General features: G+C 39.9%; 1 protein-coding gene across 11 annotated transcripts in view; it reads left to right on the plus strand.

Moving 5' to 3' along the window:
- The window catches only part of DCAF1 (DDB1 and CUL4 associated factor 1), a 93,239-nt gene that overhangs the window by 47,526 nt on the left and 25,067 nt on the right, over positions 1–20,646 (plus strand). For all 11 annotated transcript variants that reach the window (XM_060308884.1, XM_070046633.1, XM_070046635.1 and 8 more), the window contains 12 exons: positions 287–799; positions 1,111–1,212; positions 5,072–5,230; positions 6,597–6,776; positions 7,260–7,469; positions 8,644–8,813; positions 12,172–12,296; positions 13,735–14,998; positions 15,579–15,777; positions 16,718–16,800; positions 17,355–17,439; positions 20,087–20,320. In XM_060308884.1, the coding sequence (XP_060164867.1) occupies positions 287–799; positions 1,111–1,212; positions 5,072–5,230; positions 6,597–6,776; positions 7,260–7,469; positions 8,644–8,813; positions 12,172–12,296; positions 13,735–14,998; positions 15,579–15,777; positions 16,718–16,800; positions 17,355–17,439; positions 20,087–20,320 (3,324 nt within the window). The remainder of the gene's footprint in view (positions 1–286; positions 800–1,110; positions 1,213–5,071; positions 5,231–6,596; positions 6,777–7,259; positions 7,470–8,643; positions 8,814–12,171; positions 12,297–13,734; positions 14,999–15,578; positions 15,778–16,717; positions 16,801–17,354; positions 17,440–20,086; positions 20,321–20,646) is intronic.

Consider the following 20,646-nt stretch of genomic DNA (forward strand, 5'->3'; position numbering starts at 1 on the left):
ATGGTCCACCCCAGTTTGATCCAGCCAGATATGTTGTGAATTAGGTGTTTTATGTGCAGATCTTCTGGTTTGGGTTCTCTGGGAAATTTTATGGGGAATGAGACTTTTAGCCATTATTTATTTCATCAAGCTGTAGGAATCAAGTCAACATATTTATCAAATCTTTACTATTACCAGGCATTGAAATAATTGCATGATTATCCTTAAGTGGAAGTAAGAATTATTTGAATCATTTAAATTAAGATGCAGAAGAGACAACCCCTTTTATTCCAATATCTGTTGATAGGTGGCAATAGTACTTCGAAGACTGAGGGAGCTACAGCTTCAGGAAGTAGCTTTGAGGCAAGAAAGCAAGCGTCCTAGCCCACGAAAGCTCTCCTCTGAACCCCTTTTGCCTCTGGATGAAGAAGCTGTGGATATGGACTATGGCGACATGGCTGTAGATGTAGTGGATGGCGAACAAGAGGAAGCTTCTGGAGACATGGAGATCTCCTTTCATCTTGATTCAGCCCACAAGACCAGTAGCAGAGTGAACTCAGCAACTAAACCTGAGGAAGGAGGATTGAGGAAAAACAAGTCAGCAAAACAGGGTGACAGAGAGAGCTTTAGGAAAGCCAAGCAAAAGTTGGGTTTCTCATCATCTGATCCAGATCGCATGTTTGTTGAGCTGTCTAACAGCAGCTGGTCAGAAATGTCCCCCTGGGTGATTGGCACCAATTATACCCTTTATCCTATGACTCCTGCTATCGAGCAGCGACTCATTCTCCAGTATCTGACCCCTTTAGGAGAATATCAGGAGGTAAGCTTATTGGGAAGAGTAGTGTTCACATTTTGGGACCACTGTGTTTATTTCTGGGATATTTTGTGGTGTCATTTTATACATTGATGTGTTTTTACACTAATATAGAAAAGTCTTTGCCTCAAACTGGTAAAGTCTTATGGAGGTCACTCCTGATAAGGCCTTTTCGATCGAAGTGTGTTTGTATGTTTATCTTCATAAAGCGGGGGGAAGAGGCACCTCATTTCTTTAATCTTCTATCTTCATAAAGGAATAGGAAATATGTGAAAATAAATTCAAATGTTAAGACTTGTTTTTGGTGTTGATTTCAGTTACTTCCCATATTCATGCAACTTGGATCACGGGATTTGATGATGTTCTATGTTGACTTGAAACAGACTAACGATGTCCTACTTACATTTGAGGCACTCAAGGTAAAGTTCTTAAAAATGTTAGGTCACTGAGCATTTTATTGACATGGAGGTGCCTATATGTTTTGGTATGTAGCATCTCTGGATTTTATTGTTCAGGGTGGTGCTTTTTTTAAAAATAAATTTATTTTATTTATTTATTTATTTTTGGCTGCATTCGGTCTTCGTTGCTGCATGCGGGCTTTCTCTAGTTGCAGCGAGTGGGGGCTACTCTCCGTTGCGGTGCGTGGGCTTCTCATTGCGGTGGCTTCTCTTGTTGCGGAGCACAGGCTCTAGGTGTGCAGGCTTCAGAAGTTGTGGCTCACGGGCTCTAGAGTGCGTGCTCAGTAGTTGTGGTGCATGGGCTTAGTTGCTCCGTGGCATGTAGGATCTTCCTGGACCAGGAATAGAACCCGTGTCCCCTGCATTGGCAGGTGTATTCTTTTGTTTTTGTTTTTACATTAATTAATTATATTTTGGCTGTGTTGGGTCTTCGTTGCTGCATGCGGGCTTTCTCTAGTTGCGGTGAGTGGGGACTACTCTTCTTTGCAGCACGTGGGCTTCTTGTGGTGGCTTCTCTTGTTGTGGAGCATGGGCTCTAGGCGCGTGGGCTTCAGTAGTTGTGGCACGTGGGCTCAGTAGTTGTGGCGCATGAGCTTAGTTGCTCCATGGCATGTGGGATCTTGCTGGAATAGGGATCGAACCTGTGTTCTCTGCATTGGCAGGCGGATTCTAAACGACTGTGCCACCAGGGAAGTCCCAGCAGGCAGATTCTTATCCACTATGCCACCAGGGAAGTCCCCAGGGTGTTTCTATTGCCAGATGTGTCAGTCGTGACAAATGAAAATTTCTTTTTTAGATAGAAGAAATGAGGCTTACCAAGTGCCTCCACAGAAATTCAGGGGTCAGTCCTAGAGGATTGAATGTTAAAGGAGAAAGTGGGTCTAAACCTGAGAGTGGCCTCAGTTATTGTTACTGGATAGGAAGAGAAACTAAGTGTATAGTACCTTAGGTCATACTACCTTTTAAGTATTCTGTCAGCCAACAACACTTCTTCTCAGTTATTAACTATATACATATTGTATGATGTTAGATTATTTAGAGTGGACAAAATATAAAGCAGAAAATGAGTGAAGAAATAGAGGCATACTCAAATTCAGTAAAGGTAAATGATTTTGTAGGTTGCAAAGGGGCTAAATGTAAGAGGGCAAGTATGTCTAGCCCACCAAATCCATACCTTTTCATGATAATTTAGGTAATCTGAAGGGAGAGAGGTTAAGTGGAATGAATAATTTTGTGGCTATTATAGTTCTACCCAACAGGTAACTAAATGAACACAGTACTATTCTGTGATGTTTACAATATTAGACAAATAAATTAAGTCTCTGCTGTTTATTGTTTGGTTAAGAGAGACAGGCATGTAAGCCTATGATTTCTTTTAGATATTATAGATGTTGTGAAAAAAGTATGGGGCACAAAGGAAGGAATGGTCTGTTCTCCTTGAGAATTAGTAGCTTCTAGACAAGACCTCTGAAAAAGAGGTAATGTTCTCACTGGCTATTCAAAGTTACAATTTCATTCCTGATATTCCAGAGCCATGCTGTCCAATAGAACTTTCTGTGCGATGGAGATGTTCTTTGTGCTGTTGAAAACAGTGGCTACTAGCCATATGTGAGCACTTAAAATGTAGCTAGTGCTTCTGAGGCATTGAATTTTTAACTAAATTTTAATTAAATTAGCCACATGTGGCCAGTGACTAGTGCATTGGACAGCACAGTTCCAGAGTATATTGAAATTAAATAGAAATAAGGAAATTTGCCTTTCAGACCCCAGAAATTTTAAGTTTGGAGGAGGTCAGACATAAATTGGAGTAACATGTATTCCTATGTATGGGATGCAGTGTGTGTGTGTGTGTGTGTGTGTCTGTGTGTGTGTGTGTGTGTGTGTGTGTATAAAGTGTGTAAACTCATGATTATACTTTGAACAGTGAGATGAAGCTGGAGGTCAGAGTTGTCTCCAGTGACCCAAAGGGATTGCTCTCAGATGCAGCATCCTGTCCTGAAAAGGAAATAGTGAAGAAGGGATTTGGGCAGTTGCTATTTCTGTAGGTCTTTGTATGAGGAACTGTAATGGGTGTCATTATTCAGCTGTTTTCTGTGCAGACTCATATAAGGGATTAAAGAAAATGAAATAAGGATGAACAGGGAAAAATCAGACAAGAGATCCTTCTTATAGGGAAATAAAAAGTATAGAAAGTTATGTGTACTGTTTTGTTCAAAAGGAAGTCTCAGTTGTGTAGGAGAAGGAACAGGTGTTGAAGTTAGTATTGGGTTGGCCAAAATGTTCTGGTTTTTCTGTAAGATCGTATAGATCAATAGAAACAAAATGGGATAAAATAGTAAATTAAGAACTAGAGGGCTTCCCTGGTGGCGCAGTGGTTGGGAGTCCGCCTGCCGATGCAGGGGACACGGGTTCGTGCCTCAATCTGGGAGGATCCCACATGCCGCGGAGTGGCTGGGCCCGTGAGCCATGGCCGCTGAGCCTGCGCGCCCGGAGCCTGTGCTCCGCAACGGGAGAGGCCACAACAGTGAGAGGCCCGCGTACTGCAAAAAAACAAAAACAAAAACAAACAAACAAAAAGAACTAGAACCTTATATGGAGGTACAATACAAGAAGAGAAAATAGAATCTTTGCCCACATGAGTGAGGTGAGCCAGGTTATGGGCTATGTTGAGCCAAGTAGAATTAAGGTTCTTGGTAAAGATTGAGCCTGTTTGTTCTCTGTTTCCCTACCTACTGATCTGGCAGTGGAACTGCCACTTTATGATAGTGACATTATTGGAAAAAGCACGTGCAGTGGCCTAAGTATTGGGGAGGGAACCATACATAGTTTAGTTTCTTGGGGAAAGACTTGGTGGGAATGTGGTAGAGGTTTGTGTATCAGCCAAGTAAAGAGTGAAGGGATTTGAATTATATATAAGGGTTAGTCTGAGTTTCTGTGTTAAGAGAACTTCTGAAGAGGGTACATACATGTTGTTTTTGCCATTGACCTTGGTGAAATTTATACAGGTATCAAATCATGTAATTACAAATCTGTGTTGTCTTGTATGTACCTGCTGCCTGTATCACCACCCAGAAGACACCTTGACATGAGAAACAGGAGGCCAACGGAAACAGGAGGCTCCAGTTCTCCTGAGGCCCCATCCACGTTGGCCTGGGTTCAAAGTCATTGAGTAGCCTGCTGCTTGCATTACACTCCTTGCCCTTAAAATTGCCCAGAAGATCAGGTCCACCCAGAGAGGCTAGTAAGAATTGAACAGCAAGTTAACAAAACTTGATAACAAAGGCCTGTCTAATAGAGACTTAATAAAATAGTTCATTAATAAAGGTCTTTTTAAAGTGCATTCTGATTAGTTCTAAAAATTTACAAATTTTGATAATTTACTGAAGACTTTTCTTTGGGGATATATTGAGGATAAATTTAAAGGAAAGCAGAGTTTTGGATTTTATTAGATGATGAGTCAGTGACTGAGCCAAAGCTAAAACATAGAGCTGATGATGTTTAAAGGATTAAAATGGGAAGGGTAACAAAAATCCTTTAGGGAAGCTATGTAATAATAAAATGGTGTAGGATTATGTCGTTATGTACAGCAATATTCTTCATTTCTTATTTTTCACCCTCATGAAAACCTTTGGTATTAGGAGGGAATATTATGGAATCCTAGAGTTTTTTTGTTTTGTTTTTTGTTTCCCTTAAGCAGTATTGGTTTTACTTCTGTTTTGAGGGAGTGGTTGTCTGCTTCAGAGGAGTCTTTGTGTTTAGCAACTGTGAAGAGATATTTGTTCTAGATTTTTCCACGGTGATATGTGTCCTCTTTGTTTAGCACCTAGCATCTCTCCTGCTCCATAACAAGTTTGCCACAGAATTTGTTGCACATGGTGGAGTACAGAAATTACTGGAAATTCCTCGTCCTTCTATGGCTGCAACTGGTGTATCCATGTGCTTGTATTACCTGTCCTACAACCAGGATGCCATGGAAAGAGTAAGTCCAGTCCATTCAGATGTATGGGAATGGGATAGGGTGGGGAATATTCTAGTACATTCACAGGAAAACTTTTGGATAAGAAAAAATGAATAGGTGGATTAGGTTTTAATGGAAGAAGCAAGGAGCATGAATCTTTACAGAGCATTCCAAAAATGTAAAATTCTTTAGAAAAGGTCCAAAATGTAAAATTTTGTAGTCCTTTTTTTCCTGACTCTCTGAAAGAAAAAGATCCAACAAAAAACCCAAGATGGATTGGGGTCACAGAACTTTTTTTTAGTTTTTGCCATTTTACTGCATTAGAATTATTTTCAGGCTCTTTTCAGATGTCCCTCAGTGGAGTTATATTTTGCATTTTTGAGTCAGTCTATTATAAAAACAACAGATGATGCTTTGTGTATTTGTGTTAACAAATAGTTCGTGGTAGAGACAGTAAAATCATTCCAGTTGTTCTCAGGGCTCCAGAGAAAAACATGGTAGCGTGGCAGCTACCCTCTGGTAGCTGGTTTTCTGGGTTTTTCCAGCTAAGACTTTTTATTTAGTGATTTTTTAAAAAAGTCTAAGTGGGTTGTACATTTGAAAAGAAATGGGTCCTTAGATACCACTAGGGAAGCTCTTGTCATTTCTATGCCTGGAATATTTTTCTAATATTCTATGTGGTGTGGCTTTTCTGGTAGAGAGAAGTTGGTAAATTCTTCTTGGGTGGTGTCTTTATTCATCTTTGTATATGTACTAATAGGGTAATATTTTGATTTTAATTTTTTTAACTCCTTAAGATTCAGCATTATGCAAGGATATGTAATCTTTTGAGAGTAGTAACCTAATCTGTGTGTGTATGTACAAAATTAATTGTGGTTAAGATAAAAAAGTATCAAACAAACCTGGGTAATGCTTCATAATTCATTGTCTGACTTACAGGAGACAACAAAATGTGTGTGAATGAATCAGTGAGTGAATGGATATTAAACTTGTAGACTTTAGTATCAGAAGGCTCAGTCACTTTTATGAGCCTGGGGAAGTCCCTTATGTCTGTGAGCCACTTCTTCACCTGTTAGGTGGGAATACTAATATGTGTGTAACAGAGCATTGTGAGCATTAAAGGATATAAATATTTGCAGAATTTAGCACTCAGTATGTTTAGGTGGAATTTAAATATTTCTTTAAATTTAGGTTGTTTTCAGGCTTGGAATAGATTGTTATAAAATTTCATTTGTAACTTAAGCTTTAAACTCAGAATGACTTGCCCAGGAGTGATTATTGTATTTTGCAAAGATATCTATCTACACTTGTGAATTTTTCTTCCCTTTTGTGAAGGTTCCTTTCCCCCAAATTTTTAAAAATTACGTTTTATTTTTATTTTTTGCAGGTTTGCATGCATCCCCACAATGTTCTGTCTGATGTGGTGAACTACACACTGTGGTTAATGGAATGTTCTCATGCTTCAGGATGCTGCCACGCTACCATGTTTTTCTCAATCTGCTTCTCCTTCCGGGCTGTATTGGAACTCTTTGACCGCTATGATGGTCTTCGTCGTCTGGTGAACTTGGTGAGGTTCTTCAGTGGCTTCTCTTTGTGAGGAGCAGGGGTTCTGCTTGTCTGGGCTGCCCGTCAGTGGCATTGAAGAGAGGAAGCTTCTGACTGGAGGAATTTTGCTATCATTTTTATGGATGAAGTCTTTTTTCCTCCTTCATTTACAAGTTTCTTTTCCTCTTAAGAGGACTATACCATTGTAGACTTGCCTTGAATATAGTAATCTTACAGGGGGAATTGCTTGATCCTTCTAAAAAGCAAGTTTTGTGCCTCTGTGTCTTTCAGCATGATTGAAAACTATATAATTTTTCAATATAGGTTTAATGTTTTGCTTTCATATGGCTACTCTTAGCATGTTGTATGGACAGATGTACTTTGATGTTTGTCAATCTTCATGAGCACAAAAGTTGATTGAAGTCTTTCTCCTCTCCTTTTACTTTTCTCTTCCTCTTTGTTCTTCCTCCTCTTTTGCCCCATTCTTTTGCCTCTTTCTTAATAGATCAGTACTTTGGAGATTCTAAATTTGGAAGATCAGGGTGCACTTCTGAGTGATGATGAAATATTTGCTAGCCGCCAAACTGGGAAACATACGTGCATGGCCTTGCGCAAGTACTTTGAGGCTCACCTGGCCATTAAATTGGAACAAGTGAAGCAGTCACTTCAGAGGACTGAGGGTGGCATTCTTGTTCATCCTCAACCCCCTTACAAGGTGAGAGAACCTTGTCTAAAAAGGAAACGTTGTTAGCACTGTCTGTAGCATCTTGGGCCTGAAATGCACATTCATATCGGTGGAGTCCACGTGGGATGTACATTGTTGGATTATACTTGCACTGTGTGGAGGCAGAATACTTGAAAAGGGATGTAGGGAATTCCCTGGTGGTCCAGCGGTAGGACTTGACATTTTCACTGCAGTGGCTTGGGTTTGATCTCTGGTTGGGGAACTAAGATCCTGCAAGTCACACAGTGTGGCCAAAAAAACCCACAAACAAACAAACAAACAAAAAATGGGTATATTGAGGACTTATTTTGCTCCCAGTTGTAAGTTTCTATCTCTGGAATACTAGAACTAAAAGATGAACTGAGAGGTCTGTAAAAGGGCTTTCTTTTATGGAAAGTACTAGATATTCTACCTTCTTCTGTGTGGAATTTTTTTTCTGAAAGGGTGCATCTATAATTCCACTTCACTATCATTTTTGAACTTAGTATGTTTTGTAACAAAGATTGGTATCTGCGTGTTTTAAAAATCACAAATTGAAAAGAAACCAATTATTTTACGTGGTGCTTCTTTTTAAGCTGTGAAATATATGCACCAATGATTTGAACATTTTGTTACCTTTTTGGGCAAAATGTATTATGAGTCTAGTTATAAATAAAATAAAAGATTAAACATTTATATATATTCATTGTTTCACATGTGGGCTGTGGACTCAAGAAGTGTGGGATTTGAAAGCTATTATTACTTAGCTTTATTATTAAAATCTGTTGACCACTGAGCTGTGCTGGAGAAGATAGCAGGCAGATTGAGTTCTTTAATAATATGTATCTCTGGGCTTCCCTGGTGGTGCAGTGGTTAAGAAGCTGCCTGCCAATGCAGGGGACACGGGTTTGAGCCCTGGTCCGGGAAGATCCCACATGCCGCAGAGCAGCTAAGCCCGTGTGCCACAACTACTGAGGCTGCAAGTCACAACTACTGAGTGCACGAGCCTAGAGCCCATGCTCTGCAACAAGAGAAGCCACTGCAATGAGAAACCTGCGCACCGCAACGAAGAGTAGCCCCCACTCACCGCAACTAGAGAAAGCCCTCGCGCAGCAACAAAGACCCAGTGCAGCCGAAAATAAATTAATTAATTAAAAAAAATAATAATATGTATCTCTCCTTTTAGGCATGTTCATATACTCATGAACAGATTGTGGAAATGATGGAGTTTTTGATAGAATATGGCCCAGCGCAGCTATATTGGGAGCCAGCTGAAGTCTTCCTCAAACTTTCTTGTGTCCAACTCTTGTTGCAGCTTATTTCTATTGCTTGTAATTGGAAGACCTATTATGCAAGGTGGGACCATGAAGTTAAAAGTCTGCTTTTTGCTAAAGTTAATGTTGGTTTTCACAATAGTGTATGCTTAACAAACATTTGTTGAATTGAATTGAAATTTTGGACTTGAATCTGAGAAACTAGATTAAGCATGATAATTAAGCATGATAATATCATTTTAAATTTATAGAGTGTTTGGTCATGGTGATTATAAATACTGCAAAATAGGCAAGGATCATTATCTGTACTCTTAGAGAAGTTACATAATCTACATGGCTACAGCTGCAGAGGTGGGGTTGAAATCCTGTCTGGACACTGGAGTCCAGTATTCTGTGGTACTTAGACTTTAAACATCTCTCTGTTGCTTGACAACCATATATAATATTTATCTTACCTTCACATAAAACTGTATTTTTTGCTCTTGTTATGATTTTCACCATTCAGTTGAAAACAGCAAAGCGGGACAAGGCTCAGGGAAAAACAGGTAATGGAATCAGGAGGTTGGGTAGGTTCTATTTGAGGATGATGTAAAAAGAATTAAAACTATATTTTGGAAAAGATGGAGTCTGAAGGGAAGATAGTAACAAAATTTATAAACAGTGGTTCTTGACCTCCTTTCCCTATCCACCCACTGCCATAAAGACAAGAGGTGCTTATTTAGGGTGCATATAGATTGTTTGCTAAATCCCAGGGTAATTAAATCTAGAGGAATACCTTTGGAGTGGCCGTTTTCAACCTTTTTGGTCTCAAGATCCCTTTACTGTATTAAAAATTATTAGAACCCAAAAAAACTTTCGTTTTTACATCTTGATATTTAACATATTGGAAATTAAAACTGAGAAAATATAAAAATATTTATTTATTTAAAAATAATCTGAATCCATTACTTACTAGCATTTTTTATGAAAAGTTTCCAAAATAAAACCAGGTGATTTCAGCAAGTTTTTAAAATGTTCTGGTTTAATATCTCATATCTGCTTCTATATTCAACCTTTTGTGACATCACACATGACAAGCCTCTGGAAAGCTCTACTATACACTCTTGAGAGAATGAGAGTGACGAAGGAAAGTAACATCTTAGTGTTATTATAAAAATAGTTTTTATATCAGCACCTTTTGAAAGAGGCTCAGAGACTCCTAGGGTCCCCTAACCACACTTCAAGAACCACTGTTTTAGAGTATTAAAGTAGGTTATATTTACTTGGAGAACATTGCTTTAAAGATGATGGAAACTCAGACGATAATGAGGAAGGTTATAAATACATTTTTTGAGGGGTAAATTCATATTTGATTACATAAGAAAATATAAATATGTCCTTTAAAAGCTTAACTTTAAAAATAAAATACTTGTTTTGCTTAGAATATATAAAACCTTAGAAATGAAAATTATTCTTAGCCACTGTTAATTTCTTTTTTAATAGTTTTTTTTCCATAATGTATGTAAATATACATATTTGAGATTATAGTATTTAATCAAACTCATCTTTTAGATGAAATATCTCAAAATACATAAAGACACAGAGAATAATATAACAACTACTCCATACCCAGGGTTGGCATGTTGCTGTATTTGCTTCTGTTTCAGTTCCTTTCCATTTTCTGCCTCCTGAGAGTGACCAGTCTTCTGAACTTGGTGTGCATTCTCTCCATTTTTTTATGCTATACATATGTGTGGGTGTGTAAACAATAATATATTATTCTTTTGTATGTTTTAAAGTTATATAAAATATTATCCTGTGTACGTCTTTTGCAGCTTGCTTTTTTCACCCTTATTTATTTACTCTTTTAATGTAAGTTTCAGGTATATAGCCACCCTTACGTGTTTGAGATTTATGTGTTGATATTTGAACTCTTGTATTTCTGTACTGTAGTTTATTCTCCTATTGATGAACATTTAGTGTCTTTTGTTTCTTTTTTTCCTGTTAAATGAATGGTACCACAAACCTCTTTTTGGAGTCTCTCTTGAGGATATGTTGTGTATAACCTGGGTTGTAGTGTGTCTTCATTTCATCTGTAGTGGATGTTGCCAAGTTGCTTGGAAAATGCTCATACTATCTTCTTCTCCCACTGCAGTCTATGGGAGTTTTCATTTTTATTCCTTCTTGCCAATACTCGGTATTGTCAGACTTAAAATTTTATATCTTAGTTTTCTATTTCATTGATGTTGTATTTTGAGCCTTTTCATTTGTCCTTTATTTATTTATTTTTTACATCTTTATTGGAGTATAATTGCTTTACAATGGTGTGTTAGTTTCTGCTTTACAACAAAGTGAATCAGTCATACATATACATATGTTCCCATATCTCCTCCCTCCCCACCGTCCCTATCCCACCCCTCCAGGCGGTCACAAAGCACTGAGCTGATCTCCTTGTGCTATGCAGCTGCTTCCCACTAGCTATCTGCCTTACGTTTGGTAGTGTATATATGTCCATGCCTCTCTCTCGCTTTGTCACAGCTTACCCTTCCCCCTCCCCATATCCTCAAGTCCATTCTCTAGTAGGTCTGTGTCTTTATTCCTGTCTTACCCCTAGGTTCTTCATGACATTTTTTTTTAATTCCATATATATGTGTTAGCATACGGTATTTGTCTTTCTCTTTCTGACTTACTTCACTCTGTATGACAGACTCTAGGACCATCCACCTCATTACCAATAGCTCAATTTCGTTTCTTTTTATGGCTGAGTAATATTCCATTGTATATATGTGCCACATCTTCTTTATCCATTCATCCGACGATGGACACTTAGGTTGTTTCCATCTCCGGGCTATTGTAAATAGAGCTGTCATTTGTCCTTTAGAGTTCTTTGAAAATAATTGTCAGTAGCTGCAAAGTAGTTCATCATATGAGTGTACCATAATTTAACACATATATTCCTTTTGTCTGTGTAAGTTTTCTTAATTCTTTTGCTGTCCATGATGTGTTAATGGACATCTTAATGCATAAATACTTGTTTGTATTGAATACTTCTGATTATTTCCTTAGGACAGATTCCTAGAGGTGAAATTCCTGGGCCAAAGGTTATGAACGTTTTAAGAACTTTGTTTCATATTTCCAAATTATTTTCTGAAAAGAGTATACTTATTTCTACTCCCACCAAAAGTTTGAGAGCATTTGTCTCTGTACATCTTCATCAGCATTGGGGATTATCCCTTGTTTTTAATCTTAGCAGTCTGATAGGTGAAAATTCCATCCCTGTGTTTTTTGAAATTAAAGTTGTGGTGACTTACAGGCCCTCTCCTGATGCCATGGCTAGGGACAGAGCCATAGTCCCTACTATATCAGTAGTAGTTCTGATCCATTGTCTCTCTCTTTTAGCTGTTGTTGTTTCTTGTGGCTGTATCCTAGTTTCCCTTTGACTAATTCTTCTTCCTGTCCAGGAATGACACTGTGCGCTTTGCTTTGGATGTCTTGGCTATTCTCACTGTTGTGCCAAAAATTCAGCTCCAGTTGGCAGAATCAGTGGATGTGCTGGATGAGGCTGGCTCCACCGTCTCCACTGTAGGTAGGTTGTACCTTGCCATTTTTGTTATTACGTGGTCTTTGTTTTCCTTTGCTATTCTGGTTGTTACTTACCTGACCTAATTTTACAGTATTAGAACAGAAGGTAGTAGAGGAGGGTACCTTGTAAGTCTTATAAGTCATGCCATCAGTTTCATATAAGGGAGTCATGGTAGTGAATTCAGGTTTTCTGGGTGGTATAGGCATTTCCTATACATATACATAATTGTACATGTGCATTCCTGGAAACCTTGTACTCTGCAGAGTGTTGTGCTAAAAATAGAATTTATGAGAAAAATAGATTGGGGCAGACAGTAAAAAAGTTTAGCAACTTTGTAATCTGAGCCCTAACAAAATTAGTAATTGCCAAGCAGTGCAGAATGGATAGAAGCTATTATACACAAAAACAAAAGGAAAATACACTTTGTTTGAAAATACCCTTTATTAAGAGCAGGGCTGATGAGGGCTACTGCTAAGGTGAGCATGGCAAGTTGTGTGACTGGCTGTGGGCCCTAGGGTGTACCACTCTGGGGAGAAAGCCCAAGGCATAGCCACTTGTTTTTAACTTGCTGCCACTATAGCAGCCGGGCTGAGGGCTTTTTCCTTTCCTGCTGAAGGTTTTTATTTATTCCCACTATTTTTGTTCTACTTACCCAGGAAAGTTTGTACATGACCCTGGGTGACTTCCACATAATGCTGACGTCATTCCCCTATTTAACATATAAGGTATTATGTCATAAAGATGCACTGTAATAGAACTGATTTCATTTTATACAAACTATTCCTTATACTTTTTTAAAAAAATTAATTAATTATTTTTGGCTGTGTTGGGTCTTCGTTTCTGTGCGAGGGCTTTCTCTAGTTGCGGCAAGCGGGGGCCACTCTTCATCGCTGTGCGCGGGCCTCTCACTATCGCGGCCTCTCTTGTTGCAGAGCACAGGCTCCAGACGCGCAGGCTCAGTATTGTGGCTCATGGGCCTAGTTGCTCCGTGGCATGTGGGATCTTCCCAGACCAGGGCTCGAACCCGTGTCCCCTGCATTGGCAGGCAGATTCTCAACCACTGCGCCACCAGGGAAACCCTCCTTATACTTTTTTTTAAAAAAGTGTAGTTTTTTTTTTTTTTTTTTTGTGGTATGCGGGCCTCTCAGTGTTGTGGCCTCTCCCGTTGCGGAGCACAGGCTCCGGACGTGCAGGGTCAGCGGCCATGGCTCATGGGCCCAGCCGCTCCGTGGCGTGTGGGATCTTCCCGGCCAGGGGCACAAACCCGCGTCCCCTGCATCGGCAGGTGGACTCTCAACCACAGCGCCACCAGGGAAGCCCTAGTTTTCTTTTAAGTGGAACAAAATGAATAGAACTCTAAATTCTGACTCTGGAATAACCGTTGAAGTTGGCCATTAGTTTTATGAGGAATAATATAAAATGTTTATTTTTTCCCCAATAGGTATCAGCATTATTTTGGGAGTGGCTGAGGGTGAGTTCTTTATTCATGATGCTGAAATTCAGAAGTCAGCACTTCAGATTATCATCAATTGTGTGTGTGGCCCGGATAACAGAATTTCTAGTATTGGCAAATTTATCTCTGGAACTCCTCGGAGAAAGCTGCCTCAGACTCCCAAAAGCAGTGAGCACACTCTGGCCAAGATGTGGAATGTGGTCCAGTCCAACAATGGCATCAAGGTGCTTCTGTCCTTACTCTCCATCAAGATGCCCATCACAGATGCAGACCAGATCCGGGCCCTGGCCTGCAAGGCCCTGGTGGGCCTGTCTCGCAGTAGCACTGTCCGGCAGATCATCAGCAAACTGCCCCTTTTCAGCAGCTGTCAAATCCAGCAACTGATGAAAGAGCCTGTGCTGCAGGACAAACGCAGTGACCATGTCAAGTTCTGCAAATATGCTGCTGAGCTCATTGAACGGGTGTCAGGAAAGCCACTTCTCATTGGCACTGATGTGTCACTGGCACGACTGCAGAAAGCAGATGTTGTTGCCCAGTCAAGGATCTCCTTTCCTGAGAAAGAGCTGCTTCTGCTGATACGAAACCATCTCATTTCTAAAGGGCTTGGGGAGACAGCAACTGTGCTGACTAAAGAGGCTGACCTGCCCATGACTGCTGCCTCCCATTCTTCTGCCTTCACCCCAGTCACTGCTGCTGCTTCTCCTGTTTCTCTTCCCCGTACCCCTCGCATTGCCAATGGCATTGCAACTCGACTGGGCAGCCATGCTGCTGTGGGTGCCTCTGCCCCTTCTGCCCCCACTGCTCATCCTCAGCCACGGGCCTCCCAGGGTTCACTAGCTCTGCCTGGCCCGTCTTATGCAGGCAACTCTCCTTTGATTGGTAGGATCAGTTTTATCAGAGAGAGGCCATCACCCTGCAATGGCAGGAAAATCAGAGTGTTGCGGCAGAAGTCGGACCATGGCGCCTACAGCCAAAGCCCAGCCATAAAAAAGCAGTTGGACAGACATCTTCCTTCCCCACCTACGCTGGACAGTATCATCACAGAATATCTTAGAGAGCAGCATGCTCGCTGCAAGAACCCAGTTGCCACCTGCCCACCTTTCTCTCTCTTTACTCCTCACCAATGTCCTGAGCCAAAACAGAGGCGGCAAGCGCCAATAAACTTTACCTCAAGGCTAAACCGCAGGGCATCATTTCCAAAGTATGGAGGGGTGGATGGCGGATGCTTTGATAGGCACCTTATCTTTAGCAGGTAAGGAGAGGTTACCTCACTTCCTGGGAATTGGAATGATTTTTCTATTTAAGTCAAAGTATGTGGGTAATATCAGCATAAAGTAATTAGTCCAGAAAACCATCTGTTGGCCTGAAATACTAGGAATTATCACTGTGTGAATACATGAGCAATGTGACTATACCCCCTTTTGTCAACCATGGGTTCCTCGTGTGATTATTGGCAATATATTGATAAGGTACTCTGTGTTCTTGCTATAACTAGTATGTTTTCTAGAACCCATGCAACACTGTGTCCCTAACTAGGCTCTCAAGTTTGTTTTTGTGCTGGTGCAAGTTGTCTCCTCTTATTCCTTAAAAATCTTAAGTGAAGGTCATGGTATCCCAGGTTTTACACATGGGAATTTTTGTTATTGTTAAAATTTTTAAGTGAAGGTCATTTTCTCTCTTTTAAAATGAAGATGAACCACTGAAGGTCACTGATATTTTGGAAGAACCCATTTGAAACATAAATGTTTTGTTTTTCCTTCTGTCCTTCTAACAGTTTTCTTTTTCTGAGTCCTTGCCTGTTCTTTGTCTCTGATTCTCTTTTGTTTGCTTAGGTTCCGTCCTATTTCAGTGTTCCGGGAAGCCAATGAGGATGAGAGTGGCTTCACCTGTTGTGCATTCTCAGCACGAGAGCGGTTCCTGATGCTTGGCACCTGCACTGGGCAATTGAAGCTCTATAATGTGTTTAGTGGACAGGAGGAGGCCAGCTATAACTGTCACAACTCAGCTATCACACACCTTGAACCTTCCAGGGTAAAGGTCCCTTCCTAGGTTATTCTCAATCATTGTTCTAGGATAGGTTGGTGAACTGTGGGCTTGTGGTCTGACTGGTTTCCTGTATTTGTGCATAAAGTTTTATTGGAACACAGCCATGCTCGTACGTTTATGTATTGTCATGGCTACTTTTATGCTACCATGACAGAGTTGAGTACTGTAGTTGCATGCAACACAGATCATATGGCCTGCATAAACCTGAAGTATTTACTATCTGGCCCTATGTTTGCCAACCCTTGTTCTAAGACCTGAACATAGATAGATTTTTAATTTGCTTCATTTGGAAATGGAGATTATCAACTATGACCACTAAAGTTTTCTTTTAGTGTTGGAAGGAAATCTCAGAGTACTGTGAATTTTTAGGAAAACAAGCATATGATTCCACTGGTAGTTCACAGTTTATTAACACTATTCTATGGATGAAATTCATGCCTTTGCTGTTTCTAAAAGTCAAGACTGTTAAGATGACAAGAATAATTTTCCTGATTTTAAAGTAAAAGAGGTTGACCTTTTTATTGGGCTTTCTCTTTGAAAAACCTTTAAGAATTCTTAGCTAGGAAGTCTAACAACTGTTTCCAGTTGACTGATAATTCAGATGAGATAGATGGAGAAATACGGCCAAATATTAAGAAAGGAGGAACCATCTTTGACATCTTTCCAAGTGTCACATCCCCCCACCCCCTGCCTTGGAACTATTATATTTTAGGAGGATTTAATATTCTTAAATTTAGTTATTTTTTAGGACATAGGAGGTACATGTTACTTAAGTCCTAGCAGCTTCTGACCATTTCTTGGTTCCTAAAAGTTTTTCTGTTTTCTTTATAATCCAAGAGTATATTTTATATTTTAGAATGCTAATGGAAGATGGCATTTATATAAACACATGATTACCCACCTTGGGCCTCCCATCTTCTTTTAGGACGGGTCCTTGTTGCTGACATCTGCTACTTGGAGCCAGCCTCTGTCTGCACTTTGGGGAATGAAATCAGTATTTGATATGAAGTATGTATCTACTTTTATAACCTAGTCTCTCTGTTTTACAGTTCATCCCCTTCATCTGATTCTTTGACTTAAAGGCTTTTGGGAAAAAGAGGAATGCTATAAGTCATATTGCTGACTTCTCTCTTCCTCATCTGTGGTACATGTTTAATAAGATTTTATTTTTCTTAATTGCTGGGTTTTCTTACTGGGTAGGTATATACATTCCCATCACACAGCAGACCCTTCACTAATCCAAAATGGCACATCTACGTATTTTCTCATGTTCACATGCGTACATTGCTATCTTAGCTGGAGCATATTTCAAAGGCACGTGTACCCAGTTAGCCATTTCTTTAACCAGGTAGTTTCCATTAATTATTTTGGATCTGCTTGGACAAACTGGTGGAGGGAATTTTCTTTTTAATCTTAGGTGTACAAGTTTTTCCTCTTTGGGAGCTTAGAATCTTTAGGTGAGTATAGTCAGGCAAGAGGCTGAGGATCACCTTGTTTTCAGTCAGTTGAATAATTATGTCCCAAAGGTTAGTTATATCAGTACTTCTGTTGTTTGTTCATAGGCATTCCTTCACAGAAGATCACTATGTTGAGTTCAGTAAGCACTCTCAGGATCGAGTCATAGGCACAAAAGGAGACATTGCCCATGTAAGTACTTTAGAATCCACTTCTTTCAAGTGATTTGTCTATTTGTTTATACTGAGATCTTCTGGACTGAGTGTGAGGACTTAAGTCCTGTGGGTGACAAAAAAAAATTACTCAGTGATATTCTTTCCAGATAGAATCTGTAAGTGTAATGAAGTAATTCTGAGTTATATGGGAAAATGTGAAGAGAACTTTATCTGACAATTTGAGAACTATTTCATTAGCAGAGCAGATATTTTCAAACACTAAGTTTTAGATGAAATAAAGTCCCTGCCTTTATGGAGCCTCACTGGGGAGACAGTGAATAAAGAAGCAAATATATAGTATGTCAGATGGTAAGTGCTGCCAGGGAAAAGAAAGCAGGGTAAGAGGTAGGAAGTGCTTGGTGGTGGTGTGGGGGACTTCCTTTTTATCTAGGAAATCAGTGTCACTGATTGGGTAATGTTTAAGCAGCGTCTTGAAGGAAGTGTGGGCATCATGCAGATGTGTGGGGAAAAGTGATCTAAGACGGGGGATGGCAAGGGAAAAGCCCTTACTTGGGAGGTGGGAGGAAGAAGGCTGAGGTCAGTGGTGGGGCATAGCATGTAGCCTCTTGCAATGTGTTGTTTAAGACCTTTGGTTTTTCCTCTGAGTGAGATGAAGACACTGGAGGGTGAGCAAGAAAGCACATGACTGGATGTAAAATTCCTAAAGTGTGAGTCTGGTTTCTGTGAGAGAAGCAAGAGGAGGCTTTCCAGTTAGGAGGGTGTTGTGCCAGCTAATATGTGAGAGCGCAGTGGGGCTGTGCCTAGGTGGGCGTGGTGGAGGCAATGAGAAGTGATGCACCTGGGCCCTGGGGTTTTGGATACATGGAGTTTGTGATTCTCTTAGCCACTCAAATAGGGAATGGGCAGTTGAATATACAAATTGGGGGTTCAGGAGAAAAGTCTGGGGTGGGAGATATAAATATGGGAGTTGTTCACTTGTCGACAGTATGAACTGTGAACTTGGATGAGATCATTAAGGAGGCTAGAGAAGAGTGGTGTAAAGACAGAGTCCTGGCATGTGCTAGTATTTAGAAGTTGCCCATGTGAGAAGGAACTTGGGAAGGAGAACAAAGTGTGTGGCCAGTTAGGTAGCAGGAGACCTCAGGAAAAAGATGTGCTCTAGAAGGCAAGGGAAGACTCTTTTGAAGAAGGATTGATCTCCTGGGTCAGAAACTGCTGATAGGTTACATAAGTTGAGAATTGAGGGAATTCCCCGGGGATTCATTGGTTAGGACTCTGGGCTTTCACTGCTGAGGGCTGGGGTTCAATCACTGGTCGGGGAACTAAGATTCTGCAAGCTGTGTGGCATGGCCAAAAAAAAAAAAGGATGAGAATTGAGAAGTGACCTTTGACTAACCATGTGGAGGTCAGTGTTAACCATGTCAGGAGCTAGTTCTGTGCACTGGGATGAAAAATCTGATTAGAGTGGGTTCACGAGAGAACGGGAGAGAAGTGGAGACACTGAGTATAGACAAGTCTTTTGTAGTATTTTGCTGAAAAATGAAAAGAAGAGGGGATAGTAGCTTGAGGTGGGGGATATGGAGTGGTGAAGAGAGGGTTTCTCCCAAACTTAATTTGAAAGTGTTAAAATATATAGAAGAGTTGAAATAGTAGTACACATACCTACCACCTAGATTCATCAGTTTAGTATTTTGCCATAGTTTCTTTCTGTGTAAATATGTGTGTTTTTCTGAATTATAGAAAGTAAGTTGCAAACATTTTATCCCTAACTCTTATAACATGTATATCCTAGCAATAGTGACATTTTATTACATAATCACAGTTACCAAATATAAGAAAATTTATAGTAATTCCCAAATATCAACTAATATCCATCTCATACTCAGTTTTCCCGATTGTTCCTGATGTGTTTGGTTTCAAATGTTTTTTTTTTTTTTTTTGAACCAGGATCCAGCCAAGATTCACATATTGCATTTGGTTGTTATGTCTCACTAATGTTTTAAAGCCAAGAACCATTTCTCCAGTTTTCATGACATTGACTTTTGAAGAGACCAGGCTAGTTGTCTTGTCCCACGATCTGGATTTGTTTGTTTCCTTGTGGTGTCTCCCTATTTGTTCCTCTATTAAAGGAGGATTTTTTAAAAAGATTGGATATATTACAGCATGTCTGTAAGCTGATGGGAAAGATCTGGTCTCTGCATGGGTTGCACATTGTAGACTTTGGATAGTATATTGGGATATTTTAAGGAGAAAAGGGCATTTCGTTGATGCCTTTCTCCAAAAAGTAACCTGTCAGAGTATTCTGTGAGTAATGTTGGTTAGTCCACATGGAGAGTTTCTCAGTTTCAGTCTTAGAAACATTTTCTGTTTCTTGAAAGTGGGATGGGAAAGAAGAGGGTTTTCTTATCCCTATTGCAGTCTCACTTCTCATTTTCTTACTTGTGGCAAAGAGACTTTTCAAACCTTGAATGGGAACCAGAGTACATAAACTTTGCTTGTATGGGTGTGGTCTTCCTATTTTCCAGTTATTTTCAATGTTAAGCCTTTTATAATTTTGATGGGCTTTGGAAAGCATGAGAGAGATATTTTATGCAGCTTCTGTTTGAATTCGTCAGTGGATGGATTGGTCTGATTTTTCTCTTCCCACCCCTTCTTCTCTAAAGATTTATGATATTCAGACTGGCAACAAGCTGTTGACTCTGTTTAACCCAGATCTTGCCAACAACTACAAGAGGAACTGTGCCACCTTTAATCCTACAGATGATCTTGTCTTAAATGATGGCGTCCTCTGGGATGTCCGCTCTGCACAGGCCATCCACAAGTTTGACAAGTTCAACATGAACATCAGTGGCGTTTTCCATCCGAATGGGCTGGAGGTCATCATTAATACTGAGATTGTATCCTTTATGCCCATGTCTTAATTGCCATTTGTTACCTAGTTTGTAATGCAGAAATTATTTATCTTTCTACCAATACCTGGTCGAAGTATCCACACAGGTAAATAACCTGTTTTTTTTCCTTTGGTTTGAAGTATTATTGAATCTGTAGGGGATTCAATTGATACTGGTAATTATCGATGACTTTTACTAGCATGTTTTCTTTGTATTGGGAAGTGACCAGATTACTCCCTCCCACTTCCCCAGGTGTCAGATTGACTTTTATCTGTCTTCAGAAGGATTTTACTTTTGCTCTATAGAAATGACACATAAGAGTAAAAAGAAGT

Source organism: Globicephala melas, chromosome 11, assembly GCF_963455315.2.
Source record: "Globicephala melas chromosome 11, mGloMel1.2, whole genome shotgun sequence".
In the NCBI taxonomy this organism is placed as follows: Eukaryota; Metazoa; Chordata; class Mammalia; order Artiodactyla; family Delphinidae; genus Globicephala; species Globicephala melas.